This window comes from Chionomys nivalis, chromosome 7 (assembly GCF_950005125.1).
Source record: "Chionomys nivalis chromosome 7, mChiNiv1.1, whole genome shotgun sequence".
Taxonomy (NCBI): Eukaryota; Metazoa; Chordata; class Mammalia; order Rodentia; family Cricetidae; genus Chionomys; species Chionomys nivalis.
The window spans coordinates 17,881,972-17,900,930 of NC_080092.1; the positions used below are offsets into that span (position 1 = coordinate 17,881,972).

Here is an 18,959-nt window from a genome sequence, read left to right on the forward strand (position 1 = left end):
TATAGCATCATTAATAATACCAAGTATTTAGGAATATCTAAATATCATCAAATGGAGATTATTTAGAGATCAAGATACACTACACAACAGAGTTCTGCCCCTAGTTAGAAGGATAGCAGAAAGGAATCTGTGAGGCACAGTGTGACACTTCCTTCATGCTCACCGAAGGGAAGGCTTCCTGTCCATCATTCTATCCTTGCAAACAGCTTGTCCACACACTGCGCCATGAGAAACAAAGAATAGACCTGTCCAAGCTGGTGATGCGCAGTGGCTCTGGGTGCTGAAGTATCCGGTGACTTTTTCCTTTCTTTCTTTATGAAAATACTTATGTGAATTTTTATGAGTGCATGGTATCTTTACAAATAGAAAATCAATTGTATTTAAAGATAAGATAAAAGCTTCTAGACGGGACATAGCTTTCCCAGAACAAGGGCCATGCTGGAATTGGAACGATAGCTGGTTTTGGAGGAGAATGCAGAGGGAATTTGAAATTTGCTACAGGTTTTGTGCAGAGTGATTTAAGCCCCAGAGAAGCTAGCAAGGTCCACCGTTTAGGGGCCCGTGCTCGAGTGTCCATCCTTAACCTGAAAGGCCACGCTGTCATTTTCCAAATAACCAAACTGGGACAAATTACTCGCCCTTCTGTTTCTCTGTGTCCACATCCATTAAATAAGAAACCGCTATCTCCTGCCTCTAAGAGTGTCATGAGGGCTCAGAGAAGAAGTGAAAAACAACCATCACAATGCATAGAACCGAGGGCCACTATACACTGGCACTCACAAGAATCAGCTCTGTCTTGTTGAGTTCACGTTCTTGGAGATGATGTGCTAATGAACAGTAATGGATAATTGGATGATGAAATTCGTTGAAGCAGGCATTGGGATGTCTAGGCTATGAAGTTCAAGGTGAGGGTACAAGATCCATGGGATCGGGCATGTGACCGTCTCATCAATCTCAGTTGCTTACTTAGCAATATGAGACTCACGAACAGAAGGTCATATTGAGGATTTCGTGCCAGATGCCCACACAGTACTAAGTCACGGTGAGTTTTCAATACATACTTGTTACTATAAACATGCAAGAATTATTTGACTATGAAACAAGCAGCAAGCTTGCTGTTCTCAGAGGTATCTGGGTAAGCTAAGCAACTACTTACGGAAGAACACAGAAATTTATTCATGAAAGGACCAACTAGACCTAAAAGAAAAAAAAATACCTATGCAAAGTCATAGAACCATGGAATTGACTTTAAAGCTGTTGGTTGGCATGATGGGCTGGGTGACAGGGTCATCACCTTAGGAAGTCACATGACAATGCCCTGGTCATAGACTAGCCTGGTTTTCAGGCCATTGAGCCAGGTGGTGATGATTCTTCTAAACTGCTCATTCTTTCTTTAATCCAATTCTACTTCTTTGGGAAAGCTGCAGAGGGTGGTTTGCCCAAGGGTGAGCTACAGAGCCCATGGCTGGCCACTACTGGTTATCATCCCATTTTACAGATGACAATAAAAATGTGAAGTCCTCCAGTGAGTAAGAGGATGACATTCTAAGGCATACTGACAATGTGAACATGGTTAATTTCAAAAGCTTTATGGCAGCATCTCATACGGACTTTAATCTCCCTTAGGATCAGGCACACATACACACCTAGCCTCCAGGGATCAGGTGAACCCTCTCAAGGCAGTAGGAGTGGGGGATTATCTAGAACCCTAGAGAAAGCAGAAGACCTAGAGAAAAAGTGTAGGCCGCACCCTCCCTGTTACACGGGAGCCAGCAAACAGTAAGAATTGAGTGTAGCGTCAAGAGTTCTGGCTTCAGGAGCAATGGGCTATTGCTAGGAGCCAAGAGTTTGAGTCTGCTCAGTAAGTTTGTACCACAAAGATTGTTCTCTCTAAGATAACCAAGTGATGAAAAGGGTGATGCATTCATCACTTGTTTTCTTTTAAGATCTCTTGCTTGACCCAGCCAGGCTAAGAACTCGCATCAGCCATACCTCTCTGACTTGCTTTGGTAGGGCTAGGTTAGGTCAGAACAGACCCCTATTGCTCTCATACCTGTAGTGATTTGGTCCCAAGGGGGCAGAATCAAAGCTCCCTGACTTGAAATTGCAAATACACAGGTTCAAATTGTATTTCCTTGACCTTCTGTGAGCCCTGAGTTTTCTCTTCAGTCAGGATGATACTTTGCTTTTCTGTTGTAAATGTTAAATAAGGTAATTTGTGCTGGAAAGACAGTGGGGGCAGTTAAGAGGGCCAAAGTCTGGGGTTTCACAGTTTAAGGTCAGAACCTGCCCCTACCACTAGCTGTTTATCTTTAGGCATGTTACTTAACCTTTCTGAGCCGCAGGGTCATCCATTGTAAAATGGGAGGGACAGCACCCATCTACGTAGGAGTTTGGTTGATGAGTGAGCATGTTCAGAATTGCGGAGTATTTGCCACTGCACCTGCCACACTAGTGGCTACTCAGTAAATGTGAGTTGTTATGATTAATGTGTGGAAAGCCCTCAGCATGGTAAAAAATGAGTATTCAATAAATGGTGGCTGTTATTCTTACAAGGTACATGCTCCTCGGAGAATTTCATGCACATTTATCTCCTCGAAAGCAATAAAAATGAAGGTGTTTGAGAAGAATCTTGTCCTTAAGTAAATGTCAGTCATAGCTGGGAGAAGCCATGGCTCTCTTGTTCCTGCAGGGTACCCAGAACCTCCACCTGCCCTGCCTATGTCCAGGCTCTGCTCTGCTTGCTGAAGGGACCTACCCTTCACTCAGCCATTCATTGTCTCAGCACATGCTCACTAAGTCCTACAGGGAGCCCAAAGGAGGGCTGGAAGCCCAAGCACAGATTGTAAAAGCTCCTGCTGCATCCTCTCTAGTTACACAGCGGTGGGCAATACTCACTAAGTAAGTGTACACACAAAGGTTGTTTAGTGGAATGTGGTAGTAAAAATTCCTTGGGATACCATTTCACGGCCATTTCCACTTCCTCCTACCTCCCTGGCAAGTTATCAATATGCTGTCTATTAAAATTCTGTTTTAATTTCAAGAAGGTTGTGCAAATTGAATCATGCAAAGCGAGTTTTGGAGACAGCTTTGCTTTTCCTTTTCCACCGGAGTGATATATGCCAATATTTTCTTCTTCTTTATTGTTGACTAGTATTTCACATGTTGGAGGTAGCATAGACATCCAAGATGGTGTGATCTGCCATTAGGGATGTGGCTAAGGAAGAAGTCATTGCGAAGGCTCCTTAAAGATGTGTTATTTAAGGTGGTTGTTTATGAATGAAGAGCAGAAGGCTGGGTGGCGATCGCAGGAAAAGGAAGTGATCTAGGTAGACAGGGATTTTTTTTAAGGACCTGCACCCCCAAGGGCACCTCATTCACTACAGAAACTAAGAGAAGGCAACATGGTGAGTTGATTGCTAGACACTCTTAAAGGAAATTCAAGTAAGAGGTTAGAACTTGGTGACTGTGGTCTCTCCCTTTTCAGGTACTGTTTGACTGCTTATAAAGGTTGTCTTGTCTCCACGCTGACCCCAAAGATGCAGTGACCATGGTTCTCAGTTGAACATCTCCAGAAAAACCTGCAGAAGTGACTCACTGCCCACATATGAACTCCAACCAAGACTTCACAACAGAGCCCATCCCTCTAAGTCTCTCTGATGCCTCGATTCTCCCCTACTCATACCCTGCTGGGTTCAGTGAGGGTATTTAAGAAGTTAAGCTTCCCTCACTGAAACACAGGGAAGCAACATGGAAGAAAATAATGGTCCCAATGGAGAAATTTCTGATTGACGCACGTGGGGAATCTCCCTTAGGGACATCGCGTACCATGTAAGCAGTAGAGCCCCGGGTCATCGCCTACTCTTTATATTTACATGTGATGGCAAGAAGATGTGTTTAAGGCTCCCATAGCCTTGCACTGCAGTTCAATGCTCTGGGAAAAGCAGCCATCTGCTCTAGACACAGCAGGTTCATTTCAGAATTCACACATTCCAAGTGTGGCGCTATCCCCCAAATGGTACTTCTGTTGTCTTTTTGGTTCAAGACAGCGAGCGTCTTCTAGGATCAGAACTTTTTCTTGGAATCCACTGACAGGCAAGCCCATCAGTTCTCTTGGTAGGTCAGATGCTTCATAATTAGCCTAGCTCACGGATTATCTGCTCAGTGATTATGACTACTGTGACATAATATTTCAACTGCAGGGGAAGCATTCCAGATAGCTTCTAAGTTGTGCAGTCAGGCTGGGAATGGCCGGCGGGGCTTCCTGCATCAAAAGGAGCGGACCACTACACCCTGCTTGGCCGTTTTCCTTGTCTCCATCATTAGATACTGCTCTAAAGACCTAAGGGAGATGTGCCCAGGACAAGTGTGTGGTTCTCCTCTCTCTCACTGAGGCTCGATGGCCCAGCAAAGTATGAAAGTGCGGCCTGTGCTCCTAAAGCGAAGCAGTCTCGAGTCTGTGGAGCTTGTAAAACAACCACACCACCGCAGGAGCAAATCACAGCAAGTGCGATTCAAGGAAGATGGGAACACTAAGAGCCCGACTGGCGTGACGGAGGTTGATACCCAAACGCCTGAAGACCCGGGTCTAATGGGGAAGACGCAAGCATCCCGACACCATCACCCCGCTACCTATTCGCTGTCTTTCCCCAGGTCCCACAAGGCAGGAGGCTTTCGCAGCATCTCTATCCAGACTTCCCCCAGTCTTAGGAAGCACTTCCCAGTTTTCAAAAGGAAGAAACTCACATCTAGCAAGTCCCTGGTAGAAATGCCAACAGCATCCCCAAGTTCCATCCAGGTCAACGGCAACCTCTCTGAACAGGATGTTGTGTCCTCTGACCTTGCCTTCCTGAGGCTGGCTCAGCATCTTGAGGATGGGCCCCGAAGACTCAAAATGCCCCACCCGTTTCTCCCTAGGATGTCCAAGGTGCAAAGCAATGGGCCTGTTAGCTTCTGCTTGGAATCTGGGACTTGGAGGTCCTCAGAGAAGGCAACAGCTGCCATTCAGGTTCCAGATGATATTTGTCACAGTCCAACCTGGGAAGCTCCAGAGGCTCGAGAACCTACTTTCAGCCCAGAAAGCCCAGCTGCAGAAAGCAACTCCATACCCACTTTGGTCACCATATGTCCAGGGGATGGGCAAAGAGAGGTGACATCGGACCCGGAAAGACTCCCCTCCTGCTTAAATGCCAACAGCAGTGCCAACAACACCCCAGGCACGGGAAAACTCACACCTGAATTGCTTTTGCCCAAAGATCACCCTGACAACAAAGACCTTGGCCTTCTGTCATCTCAGTCAAAGAAGATGTGTGCTCCTTCACCATCACGAACTCATGGCTCGTCTGAGCCAGGCTCTCATAGCCAGACCGCCCACGTAGGAAGAGCCTCGGATTGCACAGCACTGAGTGACAATCACCAGGACCTGGAACCGCTCAAAAGTAGCAGTGTGTCCAAGTCTGTCCCTGTGTGTTGGGAGCATGTGACAAAGCTCCCCAGCCAGTCAGATAGCCCGGAGCTTCAGACTGGTCTTGGAAGTGAGCATCTCCCGTCCTCACTTCCGAGGCATGAGGACAAGTGTCAGAGCAGCAGGGAGCTCGGTGGTAGTAATCACAGTCACCTGGCACAGGGGGAACTCTGTGACCTCCAAGGCCGGCTGCAATCCGTGGAGGAATCGTTGCACTCAAACCAAGAGAAAATTAAGGTCCTTTTGAATGTGATTCAAGATCTGGAGAAAGCTCGCGCTCTCACAGAAGGGTAAGGTGGATTTCTTTATATTGAAAACACCTCCGAGTGAAGTCATTTTCTGGGAAGGGGCAGAGTGAGAGCACAGGTCACCACAAACAACATCTCCCAAGTGCTCATGGTCTATTGTTTGCCCAGATGATAACTAATGTCCTCTGCTCTGCCTGGGTTTTAACAATCCTCTATTTGGCAGTTCTGAATGGACTCCCATGGTTAACTCTATTTTTTCCAGGTTTCAGCAGGTTGAAGAAGGGGACTAGTGAAGGACAGGATCAAAAAATGGTTTATAAAGATGAGGGTCCAGTAAATGACGGGGGCGGGAATAACGGCAGGCAGTGTCTTCCTGTCGTCTGAGGGAGTTAGCAGTTTTGCATTGCTGTAGTTTTTCACATGTGTTTGTCCTGAAAGACTTAAGGAAAACACTGAACTGGGTTTCTTCTCTACTGACTACTTTGGTGACTTGGGCTAGTCTGACATGGACCAACCCAGTTACATAAAAATCAGACCCGAGTTCTGATAGAAGAAAGTCAGAGCATACTGCCCCAAGTGACGGACTCAGTAGTGGTATGGGAACATCAGGCAGTATTTGCTGAGGTGTAGAGTTCATCACTCTGGAAAGGCTCTAAATACCAAGAGAAAGTAATGGTTGAAGCTTATAAAAGTTGGAAAGAGAAGTAACTAGGTGGCAGTGGCTACCAGGAATCAACCCAGGCTGCCTTAGGAGGCTATGCTGACAGAGAAATACCACGTACAGGGATCGGGAGTCTCTATACTCACCAGCTACTCACTTGCAAAATTACCCATCTTTCAGGACCAAGAGCAGGAAAAACACATGACATTTGAAAGTGACTAAAGATGTACCCAGCACCACAGCAATGGGAGGTTCCATTGCCCCAACCTCATCCATCATTGTCCTTATATCTTCACGTATCTTGGGGCATCATGAATACTGGGCTCTGGGGACTAAGATCACAGACTGAGTTAATAGAATGTGGGTCTCCCATGGCTTTTACCTCTGTGTTTATCCTCAACCTGTTCTGTCTCACAGGCGGAACTTTTATCGGACTGGCCAAGACCTCAACAACTGCAGCACCTGTCAGAACACGGCGTGCATCATATACAGGTATCAGTACCAACTGTGACCTGCTCAGCAGAGCAGGAAGCTGTGAGTCCACAGAACACACTAGCAGAATGCCCTAAGTGCAGAAAGCTGAGAGAGGCGGAGACAAGTACCTAGCCTTAACATGGAAGGTGTTTGCGCAATGCTTTATCTGGTTCTAAGGCAGGGACTGCTTTTTTTCTTATCCACAGGGTCTAGGAGTAAATCCCCTAACACAATAGGTAACCAGAACAGGTACCCATCCACCTCTGCAGCTCATCTCAGTTATTTGTCAGGAGGTGGGAAGAGGAATCCAGGAAGTTTAGAGGTTTGCCCAACTCATGCAGAACATCTTGAGAACCAAAGGGGCCAGGATTGGGACTCATTTCCAGATTTTTAAATTCTAGTTTCCCTATCTCACTACGTCTTCTCTACACCCAATCTCCTATACCATGCACACTTTCCATGTCAATAGCTATGAGTACTTTGTGTTCACTGGGAAATACACTATTCCTTCCCAGTGTAAGACAAATTATTAGACCCATGTTTGAATTCCCAAATCTGACACCAGCCTACTTGTTCTGGCTCAGTTTCCTTGTGTGTAGAGTATGCATAGTGACCTCTGAATAGACTGGCCAGGAAAACAACTGATGCAACATCTGGGAATGTACTTGGAGACTGCAAACATCTGCACACACCTGAAGAGTCACTGCTGTTAGTACTGGAGAGATCAGTGGTCTCCTCACGCAGGAGCCCGCTTGGCAGGACAATGGAAATACAGTCAGAGCACTCATTCTAGTTGACAACATCTAATTTTGTTGGGCAAAAGAGTATGGTTCTGTTTTCTGCATGACATTTCTCTTCGGAAAGCGAGACAAAGGGCCTGAGCAAACCCCTGCTCCACCAGGGCGCCCGTCTTGGATCAGAGCTTTTCCTTCCCTCCGCAGGAAGCTGAGATCTCATCCTAATGAGGTACTGCATACCTGGAAACCAGCCAGTGCCTCCATGTAGGCAGGGCCCTGAGCATCTTCTCATTGACCCATCGGCTCCCTACATGGAAGCCCCACATGTCTACACCAAATAACAGGAGTCTCAAGACTACTTACAAAGTTCCTCCAACGCTAAAAGCACTCACACCTTCACATCTCAAAGCAATAACCCACCCCTCCAGAAAAGAGAATTATTGAGACAGGCCTGCAGTGCTGGAAAGAGAAACAGGAAGTCTCATCAGTCGCTGCTCTTTAATTTCAATCTCTCATCTTTTTTTTTTTTTTTTTGGTGATGAAGGAGGTTTTTTTTTTTAATTTTTATTTATTTATTTAGTAAAGATTTCTGCCTTCTCCCCGCCACCACCTCCCATTTCCTTCCCCCTCCCCCATCAAGTCCCCCTCCCTCATCATCCCTAAGAGTAATCCGGGTTCCCTGCCCTGTGGGAAGTCCAAGGACCACCCAGCTCCATCCAGGTCTAGTAAGGTGAGCATCCAAACTGCCTAGGCTCCCACCAAGCCAGTATGTGCAGTAGGATCAAAAACCCATTGCCATTGTTCTTGAGTTCTCAGTAGTCCTCATTGTCTTTAAGCGCATTTTCTAATCGCTAAGAGTACAAAAATTATTACATGTCTAGACAGTAAACTGGGATTTAAAAAAACTATTCATCAGAAGCAGGAAAAATTGATTTGGACTAACTTGCACTTACATTTTAGACGGAATTCCTTCAAGTACCCAAGTGATATTTTCTTTTTTAATATGGTTTATGTTAGTAAAAGGAGCACGTGATTATTTTCCCATCTAACTCGAGTTTCATGACCTTCCCCTGAGCAAGTCATTTCTGGCTTCTGGGTTTCCTTGTTGGAGAAATGAGAGGCTTTAATTAGCTGGTCCCAATGGTGCATTGTATTTCCGACACGGTGTTACTCTAAGCTGAATCAACAGCGGCAATATTTGGTAGAACTGTGACTTTCTAGGGCCTGAGAAGGTTTACGTTTTCCTGACACTTGCCTCAAACACCCCAAGCAAGCATGCTAAGGGAAGTTACATCCCAGCTGGTTCTGCACACCTTCATGTTCTCCTCCTGCTCCACCCCAGCATGCATTGCTTGTATCTGCCCCTCGAAACAGCCAGCCCTTGTTGCCATTCAAGGTCTGGCTGCCATCCCAGGTAGTATCTGTATCCTTACTTCTAAACCACCTCAAAGGAATGGGCAATTAGTCTGATGAAAGCAAAAAGATCAGAACAGCATCTCTGTCATGGCAACAGTGAGATGAGAGTTACCATTTAAGAAAAAAAATAATTCCAATGACTTCAAACTTGTGTTGTGTCCTGGAAAGTCAGATCTTAGAAGTTAATGAGCAAGTGATGTGAGATACCCGTCCACTCCGCAGGCTGTGGTCTCTCTCTGATGACGGATGGCTCCAGTGCCCGTCACTGTACATAAAGCACATGGTACTTGATGGATTGCCTACTTGCTTTTCTTCCCCAGAGAGGTTGCTAAGTTAGCAACACATAAGGTTTGCTAAGTGGTGCTGCCCACGGGCCTCACCTCATCAGCCACAGGCTATGGCTATGCTCCCTGCTCCTGTCAGAATGATGAGGTCACTGGTTCGAAGAAGCTCATTCTCTTTGACCCCCACACCTCCTTGGCTCCCTCCTCTTGCCATGAATCTCTTGGATAAACCTTCAAGGAGTACACCTAAAGGTACAGGGCATGGCTCTCCAGGGCTTCCAGAGGTTCAATGTACCAAGGTGAAAGACTTGGGTGTGTTGGGGAGTCTTTTTTTGTTTTTTGCTTTTTTGCAGGGCTGGGAAGGAGGTGTTGTTTTGCAGTACTGGAAATTAGACATAGGGCTTTATAGTACCAGGCAAGCACAGGACCACTGAGCTATGTCACTAGCGCTATGTGTATTTTCTAACTAAACTCCCAGGGGAGAGGTGGGAGTTGGCTTTACTCCAGCTTAAGCTGCTTCCAGCCTGTTCGATCTCCATTCCCTCTTGTAAGCTTTAATCCCTGGTCAGTTTACCCAAGGGGCTGCATGAATGCCACTGGTGGCTCCCAAGATTAAATAATAGAGAATTACTTAGTGAGAAACTTGTTCTCTTTTCAATTTTATTTCAATTCTTCTGATTACCTAGAAGGGAAAATCTGTGCTCCTTGCCACAGCATCTTTCAGCCCTTGATAGTGCCTGCTTATCACATTTCTTTGTAAAGTGGGAACCGATCTCAGGTTCATCGCCATGGGCAAGTAACTACCGAGCCAGACTGTAGTAATTTTAAGCATTTTTTGCTGAAGCTTTTAACTTGTAAAACTAATCCTCTTAAATATTCATGAGGAATGATACAGGTCCCCGTTTCTAAAGTTATCTCACTTGGTTTGTATACTTGTTTAAGTTTAAAAAGCAGACTGATTTTGAGCAGAAAAAGTTAAGTGAATACACATGAAGTGGGTGTGGGAGACTCTCATAAAAACAAGGATATTAAAGTGCAGTAGGACACACCTGTAATCCCAGCATTTGTAGACAGAGGCAGGGGATTGATGCTAGGTCAAAGCGAGAGAGAGAGAGAGAGAGAGAGAGAGAGAGAGAGAGAGAGAGAGAGCGCACAAGAGAAAAATCTCTGATTGAAGTTTAGAAACCGATTCAGCTCCCTTTTTTCTTCTTAACAGCAGGTCATCTCTGGGAGACACATCCCTTTCCTCCTCCTTTCCCTGGCCCCTGCTCCCCTGGCCACATCTGCCTGAATCTCTTCATCACACTCACTCCAGGAATAGTCAGCAGAGCCTCTTTGCAGGGTGTTGGTTACATGGTTCTGGATCTAGCTCTCGGGGAAAGTCTACTTGGTTTAAGCTGTAAAATGCTTCCAACATTTTGAGGGAAAATAATAGGATGGCCCTCCCTAAGGGGTTGCAATCCATCTGCTATCCAAGTAGATTCTACAGGAAATGGGAATAATTTGTAAGTTCAGGGGTCAGTGGAAAAGCTGGCTGTGAAACATTTGAAAAGCATTAGAGAGAAGGCAGAAATGGAAAAATGACAGGGGACTGTTTGTCCAACATCTCATTCTTGGCCTCTTCCTGTTACTTTAGTGGCACTCATGGGCTTTAATTCTGGGTCACACTTTTCCTTACCTCTTCTTTGAAACATGTAGGTCTATGTATGTTTTGCACACACACACACACACACACACACACAGAGAGAGAGAAAGAGACAGAGAGACAGAGTTTTCAATTAATCACTAACATGCAATGTTTAATCAGTTCCCTGTTTCTATCACCAAATACCTGAGGCAACTAACTTATAAGAATAAAAATGGTCTTTAGCTCATGGTTCTAAAGGCTTCAGTCCCATTGCTTTCAGCCTCAAGTATAGCAGCACATCCCAGCAGAAACCAAAGGGAAGCAAGCCACTTCTATCACAAGCAAGGAAGAAAAGAGGGATTGAGGCTTTCGTTCACAATCGTCTTCAAGGATAAGCTCCCAATGACCTAAAGATCTCTCATAAGGCCCCACCTACTAAAAGCCCATAGTAGCCCCTTAGGGTCAAACTTCTAACACACGGATGCTGCTGGGAAACTCTTCTACATCACAGTGGCACCCCCAATTCATGTTATACTCTTCATTTTCCCTTAGAAAATTAGCTCCTTTCCCACACTGTCTAGTTTAACACCATTGGCTGCGTCAGGACTCTGCAAGGTCAGCACAGGCCCTTTGTTCTTAACAACACACACACACATACATTTAGCTACTAGTTTTCCCTGCTGAATCGAGTCCCCACATGTCAACCCCTCTGCTCTGGATTAGTAAGCCCCTCACCACCAAGTTCAGTCATCTCAATGGTGGTTGGTCTTTTCTCCAACAGGTCTTTTTTTTCCCCCTTCTATCCTGAGTATTCCTCTATGTGCATTGCCAAATTATATCTGAAAACAGAATCTGGCCATGTTTCTCCCCTACTAAAGAACCTTGTCCTGGCTCCCCTTTCCTTTAGCTGACTTTTCCAGGCCCCTGCAACATGATGCCAAAGCCTTCCACCTGCAGTGACTCCAACTCCTCTCAGGACACAGAGGCTGCTTAGCTGCGCACTCGAGCCTCAGGCCCTTTGCTTGCATCACCTCACTTTCCCAGACACCTCTCGCTCCGTGATTCTCTATCAGTGTATTTTATCATCTTGCCAGGAAATCCAGCTCTTCCCCCAAGGACTCCAAAATGGCCCCAACGGCATGCCCATTCCGCTGCTACGCCATGAATCCATTTGACAGTTCAGGGCGTAGCACAGTTGGTACTTAATTGATGCTTATGAGAAAAAAAAGTATAACTATATTGATGGGAGGTGAAGAGTTAAAAATAGTGGAGGCCTTGAGACAGTTGTGTGGGTCACCCACGAATAAAGTCATTATTGTCATTTATGTGCAAACCCACTTTGGATGGGGGCTTGGAGGGTTGCGATAATCCAATGTTCCTATTAGGAATGAAGGACTTCTGCATAGCAGGTCCCTTTGAGCTGAACCCAATAAAGACTAGATGTAGCCCATGGATTGTCAATTTGAGATCCTTGGAACACTGTATACTCTCAATGAGATGGAACCTAATCAAATCTCCCTCAGATGACTCAGATGGCTGCCGCACTGTCACAGGACATTGAGATCCTGTTCTTTGGGGCCATCCAGCAGCGCTGCTCGGGACTGTGCCAGCTCTGGATAGAAAGGAAGACTCGCTTGCAGAGAGCCTCAGACAACTCCCAGGCCAAAGTCCACTTGCTCTGGCATCCGGGTGATCCCGATGGTCTCTAAAGCTTTAGAGCTGCAGGCTCTCTGGGGTGATGGGCAGGTGCCTCAATACCCACATCGTAATCCCTGAACCCTTGGAAGATGCAACTTTATCAGGCAGAAGGGTTTTTTTGTTTGTTTGTTTGTTTGTTTTTTTTAAGTGTGACGATGTTAAAGTCCTTGAGATAGGGGACTTACCTGGGGGGCCTGAGTGTCCCTTAGTTACCATGAGGATCAAGAGAGTGGAGAGTCAGAGAAGAGACACAGTGGCAGAATCAGAGCTCACACACCCAGGAATGTGTGTAGCCCCCCAAAGCTGGAGTGGCGAGGCGATATGTCTCCTCACAGAGCTTCCAGAAGGAATGCATAGCCCACACCTTTGGGCTTTGGCCCTCCAGAATAAGAAGAGTGAAAATATGGTTTGTTTTGTTTTGTTTTGTTTGCCATGAAATTTCTGGTCCTTTGACGAGGGGGCAATAGGAACCAGACTTTCCACGTTAAACATGTATAATATAGAAATTCTCCTTGTTTCTTTGAAGGTCAGTTTATCAGACTTTATTTACTTTATTTGATCACTTTTATAATGTCAACAGCTGAGAACAGCTGAGAAGTATCTACTGAGAAGGAAGTTAAGGGGAAGAAATAGGAAAGTGTTACCGGTGAGCGAGCCACAGCTTACTGCTCTACTATTCGCAGGCCAAAGTGCCACCCCCACCGTGTAATATATAGGATACTTTTAAAGGGTCCCCATTCTACAGATGAGGACACTGGGCCTGTAACAGAAGCTGGTACTTGTACAATACTCAAATTAAGCAATCAAGACTAAAAAAAAAGATGTTTACTTAGAAGGGTCTTGGTACCAGGCATTGAAAGAGCAGTCTCGGCACTGAGTTATGACCTCCTGCAAGACAGATTCCAAAGCACACTGCTTCCAAAGGCCAAACCCCTTTGATGGCTGCTAGAACTTGGTAAAAAGCTGTCTCGTTGCTGAGTTCTACTCAGTCAACAATTTTATATACATTACACTAAAGATCATTCCCTAAGTGGGGCTCTCAGAACGGGACCATGGCCTGCCTGCTTCAGAAGTCCAGCTCTCTTTGTAGTATAGGTTCATTCCCTATTCTACTCCCTCTGAGGGAGTTGTGACAAGGTCTTTGGAAAGGTTTGAGGACCTCTGGACAAGGTGAAATTGGGGAACCTTAAAAAAGAAATGGGCCAGGCAGTGATGGTGCACGCCTTTAACCCAGCACTCAGGAGGCAAGGGCAGGTGGATCTCTGTAAGTTCAAGACCAGCCTGGTCTACAGAGTGACTTCCAGGACAGGTTCCAAAGCTACAGAGAAAAACTGTCTCAAAAAAAAACAAAACAAACAAGTTTTTAAAAAAAGAAACAGAGGCCGGGCGGTGGTGGCACACGCCTTTAATCCCAGCACTTGGGAGGCAGAGGCAGGCGGATCTCTGTGAGTTCGAGACCAGCCTGGTCTACAAGAGCTAGTTCCAGGACAGGCTCCAAAGCCACAGAGAAACCCTGTCTCGAAAAACCAAAAAAAAAAAAAAAAAAAGAAACAGAGGAAATGATAACCTACTGGCTAGATTTTGCAACAGTCCATTTATGAATGGAATTGCCGAACTCATAGCATTTCCTTGTCAAGCATCCTTAGGAGGCTGTTACCCTTCTGCTTGGCCTGGATTTGAGGGTTAGAAGGTCACATATAGGCTCCTCATATTCATGCGAACAGAGATAGACTAGACGGGAGGGGAGGAGGGACAAGGTATTATTATTATTGTTCTTAGAATGAGCGCTGGGAACATGCTTCTTGTTTGTGAAGTCTCTCTGGAGCTTCAGCTTGCCTTACACATTGCTTAAGGGACTCATGTGAAGTCTTTCATCTGAAATGAGGAACCATTGGCAATCCAGGCTGACATTTCTCCTGTAATTAAAGTTAAGAGCAAAGAAAGCCCAAGCCTGCTTCTCAGCAAAAGAGCCCAACTGCTGACATTGTCCTCTGCAGAATCCTAGAGGATTCATAGTGCTTACCGGACCAGGTGGGCGTGCCAAGCACTGCCCTGCACAACCATGGCTTCCCTTCCGGGGAGGGGTGTAATCACCCCTCGTGCTCAACAGAGAACACACAGTGCTAAGTGCCACACAGGAAGCTTCTGCAACCCCCCTAAGCTCTTCAAACTCCGCAGACCACAAGATGCTTTAATTCTGTTACTCTCATTACAGACATCTCCACGGGCAAAGTCCTTCTGAAGCACATTGAGAACTGGGCAGATATTCAAAAGGAGGTCCCCTGCAGGAGCTTTCCTTTGTACCTAGCACTCTCTTTCCGGGGGCCTTTCTCCTCTTGGTTTTGATAGTGACAGTAGATGACAAAGAGGCTCCCTGGGAGACAGGTCACAGCCTCACAGCTGTGCACCCCGCAGGGGAAGAAAGTGAGGGCTTCATTTTACAGAGCACAGAGAGCCTCAGAGAATCAGTGAACTGCCTAAGGTCATGTGCTTAGCGGTGCCCTGAGCCCCTCCTTGAGTTTCTTTCTGTGGCTAAGCTGTTTGGCCACTGGGTCCCCATCATGCCTGTCACTTAACGCTATTACCTAGGCAGAGAAAAAGGCATTTCTCTAGAAACTGCAGTATGCTTCAGCCCTGTGGGTTTCGCAACCAACACTCCCCTTAAATTATTTAGTACTTCTTTTTTCTTTTGTCTGTTGGCTCATACTCTCCCGGCAGGGAGGCAGGTAAACAGAGAGAACCGCAGCCTTCCACTCTCTGGATGGTGCTGAGATCTACCGGGGCAGGGGTGTGGGGTGGGATGTGGGTGGGGTGGAAGGGGAGGGCATTTCTAAAACACACAGGAGAGCTGGCCTTTCAGCTAATCACGGTGCATCTCTAGCTCCCGTTAGATTCCAGTATGGACTGAGCATACAAATAATGACTATTTCAATGCGGATGTGACTGTGAACACCGTCTAGCTTCATCAGCCGCTGGCCACAAACACGGTTTAAATACTCTTTGGGGCACAGGTGGCAGTTTCTCAGAGGCCGACAGGTTGATATCCGAGTCATTTATTTGTCCTTACTCCCTGCCTCTTTTGGGAGCTTCATCCTTTTCTTCTAAGAGTGTGAGGGGAAATGAGGAAGATTTACGGCACGAGCAATTTATCTGCAATAAAAAGTGAAGCCTACTTTAATGCATTAATAGCTAAAGTGCCTCAAACATGCCATAAATACAAAGTCAAGCACACTGAGTATCACACAGGAATAACAAGAGGGTGCTGCAGGGACACGGGCCCCAAATGACAACACTGTGACTGAGCCTTTACTTCTCTGTCAAGTTCATAGAGAAATCATTAGCATCCATTAAATAAGTCAACGTGCCAGGTAGTTTTGCCAAATAAACACTGTGCATGGATGAGCCATCTCATTTCAGAATCCAGATGGCAGGAGTGTTATTCCCATCATACAGATAGGAAAACTGAGTCCTGGGGAGGCTGAGTTGCCCAGTAACCTCGTTAACTTAGTTAGGCCAAACCTCGGTCCCGACTCACAGATGGCTTTCTTGTCTCCTAGTTCCTTTTGAGCTTCCTTCATCGCTTAATATATGTGCTCCATTTCTGAGAAATGTCCTACCCTTTCAGAGAGCTTAGGAAGCTTCTCATTATGGAGTTCTAGGTGGCCCTACAGCTTGGCTCTGTTTTTCTGTGTGCCCAGAGAACAATCTGTGGTCCCCTGAAGAGTCATTGGCAGCTAGAAATGGCTTTAAGTTGTGATGCCCAAACTTATAACCTATAAGTAATCAACAAAACAGTCCCAGTGGGAAGGTTTGAAGAACACTACCCCTTGAAGCAGTTGGTGGTATTTGGGAGAGCATACACGCTAAGGCTATCTTCCCAAACTGTGATTTTACCCCCCAAAGTGATGTGATTTGCCTTCCCTGGGGCAAATTGACCTCCTTGACCCATCAATTGCCACAGCCAATTGATTCTCTGTAAGGAGAGCTGCAGGACGCTAAATCACATGTGGTGCACTCTGGTTTGGCAGAGAGGGACTACAGTGTGCTCCCAGGAGAGGAAGGAAAGGAGCAGGGATGCATCTGGAGGCTTCTGTCTCCAGGGACACACCCTAGAACCCAACTTGCTTTCAGTGTAGGCTGAGAACAGCAATCTTTACAAAGCCATGAGAACCACTTTCTAAGAAGAGAGTACCAAGGGCCGCTGGGGGAAGGGGGGAGGCATATGCAGCCAAGACCCAAGATGCAGACTAATGATAGCTGAGCCCACAGATAACCTTAACTAAGTTGTCCTCTGATGGGGAATATCTTTTTGGGGTACATTGACTCACTGCCAAGGCTTCTTTGCAGTATAAAAGGATATTGCCTGATGGGAAGTCAGCTAGGGTGTAGGGACCACCCACATGACCTAGCACAGCTGGAGGTTTGTTCCACAGACAGTTGTGGGGTCACATAAGAGACCTAAGTCTTTGTTGGTACCCTATCCCACATCTTCTGCCATGCAGTTCTTACATGGAACTATGTCTATGCTGGTTTATAGTCTTTAGAATTAGATTCATGGTCAAATCATTGGAAGAACCTTTATCCCCTCTCCTTCAGTTTCTTCAATTGGTAAACAAAGATAGTATTGTTTCTTTCATGGAACAATGAGAATTATGACAGGGACTCTTACCTTGTAGTATGGTGTCTAAAAGATAAACTCCACTAATGATAGTCACTCTAATATATTAGTATTATCGCACATTTAAATTACCACATATCCTAATCTAATAGGGTCAAGGCACTCATTGCTTCTCTTCAGAGCATGACCCTCATGTGGAAATATTCGCTCTTTAGAGATAAAGAACAAAGACTCATCAGGAAGGCAGGCGCTGTAGGCTAGATGTCTGTGCCTTTCAGAATCCATATGCTAAATCTTAGTGTCACATTCCATGGCAATTTGAAAGTGGGAAATGATTGGATCAGGAGAATACAGCCCTCATGAATGAGACTGCTATCCTTGTAGAGCAGACTCTAGAGAGTTTTCTGGGCCTTTCCACCATTTAAAGTCACAGGGAGAAGACAGCCATCTATGAACCAAGAAGCAGGCTCTCACTAGACACCAAACCAGCAATGCTTTGACCTTGGATGTCCCAGCCCTTTGGAACAACGAGAACAATGAGAAATATTTATCTGTTGTTTAATACACCTACTGTACTATATTTGTTCTGATAAAAACCTGAATTACAGACATAACCACAAAATTTTGGATTAAGTTTGATCATAGCTCCCAGTATCATTTCTCTTTGTTAACTTGCTTGTCAGTTAAGTGGGTTTAACAATCTTCCATCTTCCCAGGACATTCTAAGAATAAAACGAAAATACATATTTGAAGTTTTGTAAGGCTAAAGATGTTATATAAAAGCAGGAACCCCCCTGTCTCAATCTTCTACCTTTCTTATTTGGTTCTATAAACTTGTTTTATTTTTGAATGTTTCATCTTAGGATGAAACTCACTACTCTGGGCATTGTATTTCATTTTGGCTTGCCTAGTTCCTGCTTACCCAGCTAGGATCATCAGGAGCCTGGAGATGTTGCTTGGTCATGTATTTATGCATTTTTCAAATAGTTATTTTTAATTCTATGTATGGGTATGTGCACGTGAGTACTGATGCCCTTGGTTGCCAGAAGAGGGCATTGGATCTCTTGCAGTTGGATACACATAGGTGTCTGTGGTCTGTTCTATCTGGGAACTGAACTCAGGTCCTCTGCAAGAGCTATATGTGTTATTAACCGCTGAGCCATCTCTTTCCCTTACTGTCACTTCAACCAGGTGAGCCAGGGCACAGGGCTCCCTGCTTCCTAGAACATTTTTCCTGCTTTGCATCCATGATGATAGCGGAAGCTAGATTGGCCATCTGTCCCACTTGTTCTCTGAATGCACCAAGACAGCGTGCTTGAACACGTGACTGGATGTCAAGGGCACTAAGACTCCCCAGGAACTAGGCATCCCTGACCTCATACATCCCCCAGAGGATGACCTTCACACAGCTTGACAGATCTGGGTTATCGCTGTGATTCAGTTCTGGATGCAGCATTGCAACAACTTCTTGTCTAATATTTATTCCTCGCAGTCCTTGCGGAATCTGTCCAAACTAGATTAGAAATGCTCAGCTTTCTTTTTAGGACCCTGCATGGAATATAGGGAGCATGGATGGAGGGTTACAGCAGAGATGGCATGACAGGGAGGCTCGGAAGGTCAAGAGGAAGGAAAGAAGGGCAGCAGGGTTATCAAGGTTATAAGTACTCCACTCAGACCCGGGACCCAAGCCTCAAACATGGAGCTCATGCCTAGAATTTACAAACAACTAAGT

General features: G+C 45.7%; 2 protein-coding genes across 2 annotated transcripts in view; one reads left to right on the forward strand and one right to left on the reverse strand.

The window, feature by feature from the left end:
- The window catches only part of Dock2 (dedicator of cytokinesis 2), a 413,359-nt gene that overhangs the window by 174,445 nt on the left and 219,955 nt on the right, over positions 1 to 18,959 (reverse strand). The window lies entirely within an intron of this gene.
- Positions 3,692 to 18,959, forward strand: part of Insyn2b (inhibitory synaptic factor family member 2B) — a 23,152-nt gene continuing 7,884 nt past the window's right edge. Inside the window, exons 1-2 of the mRNA XM_057774275.1 lie at positions 3,692 to 5,754; positions 6,791 to 6,865. Of these exons, the coding sequence (XP_057630258.1) occupies positions 4,400 to 5,754; positions 6,791 to 6,865 (1,430 nt within the window). The 5' untranslated portion in view covers positions 3,692 to 4,399. The remainder of the gene's footprint in view (positions 5,755 to 6,790; positions 6,866 to 18,959) is intronic.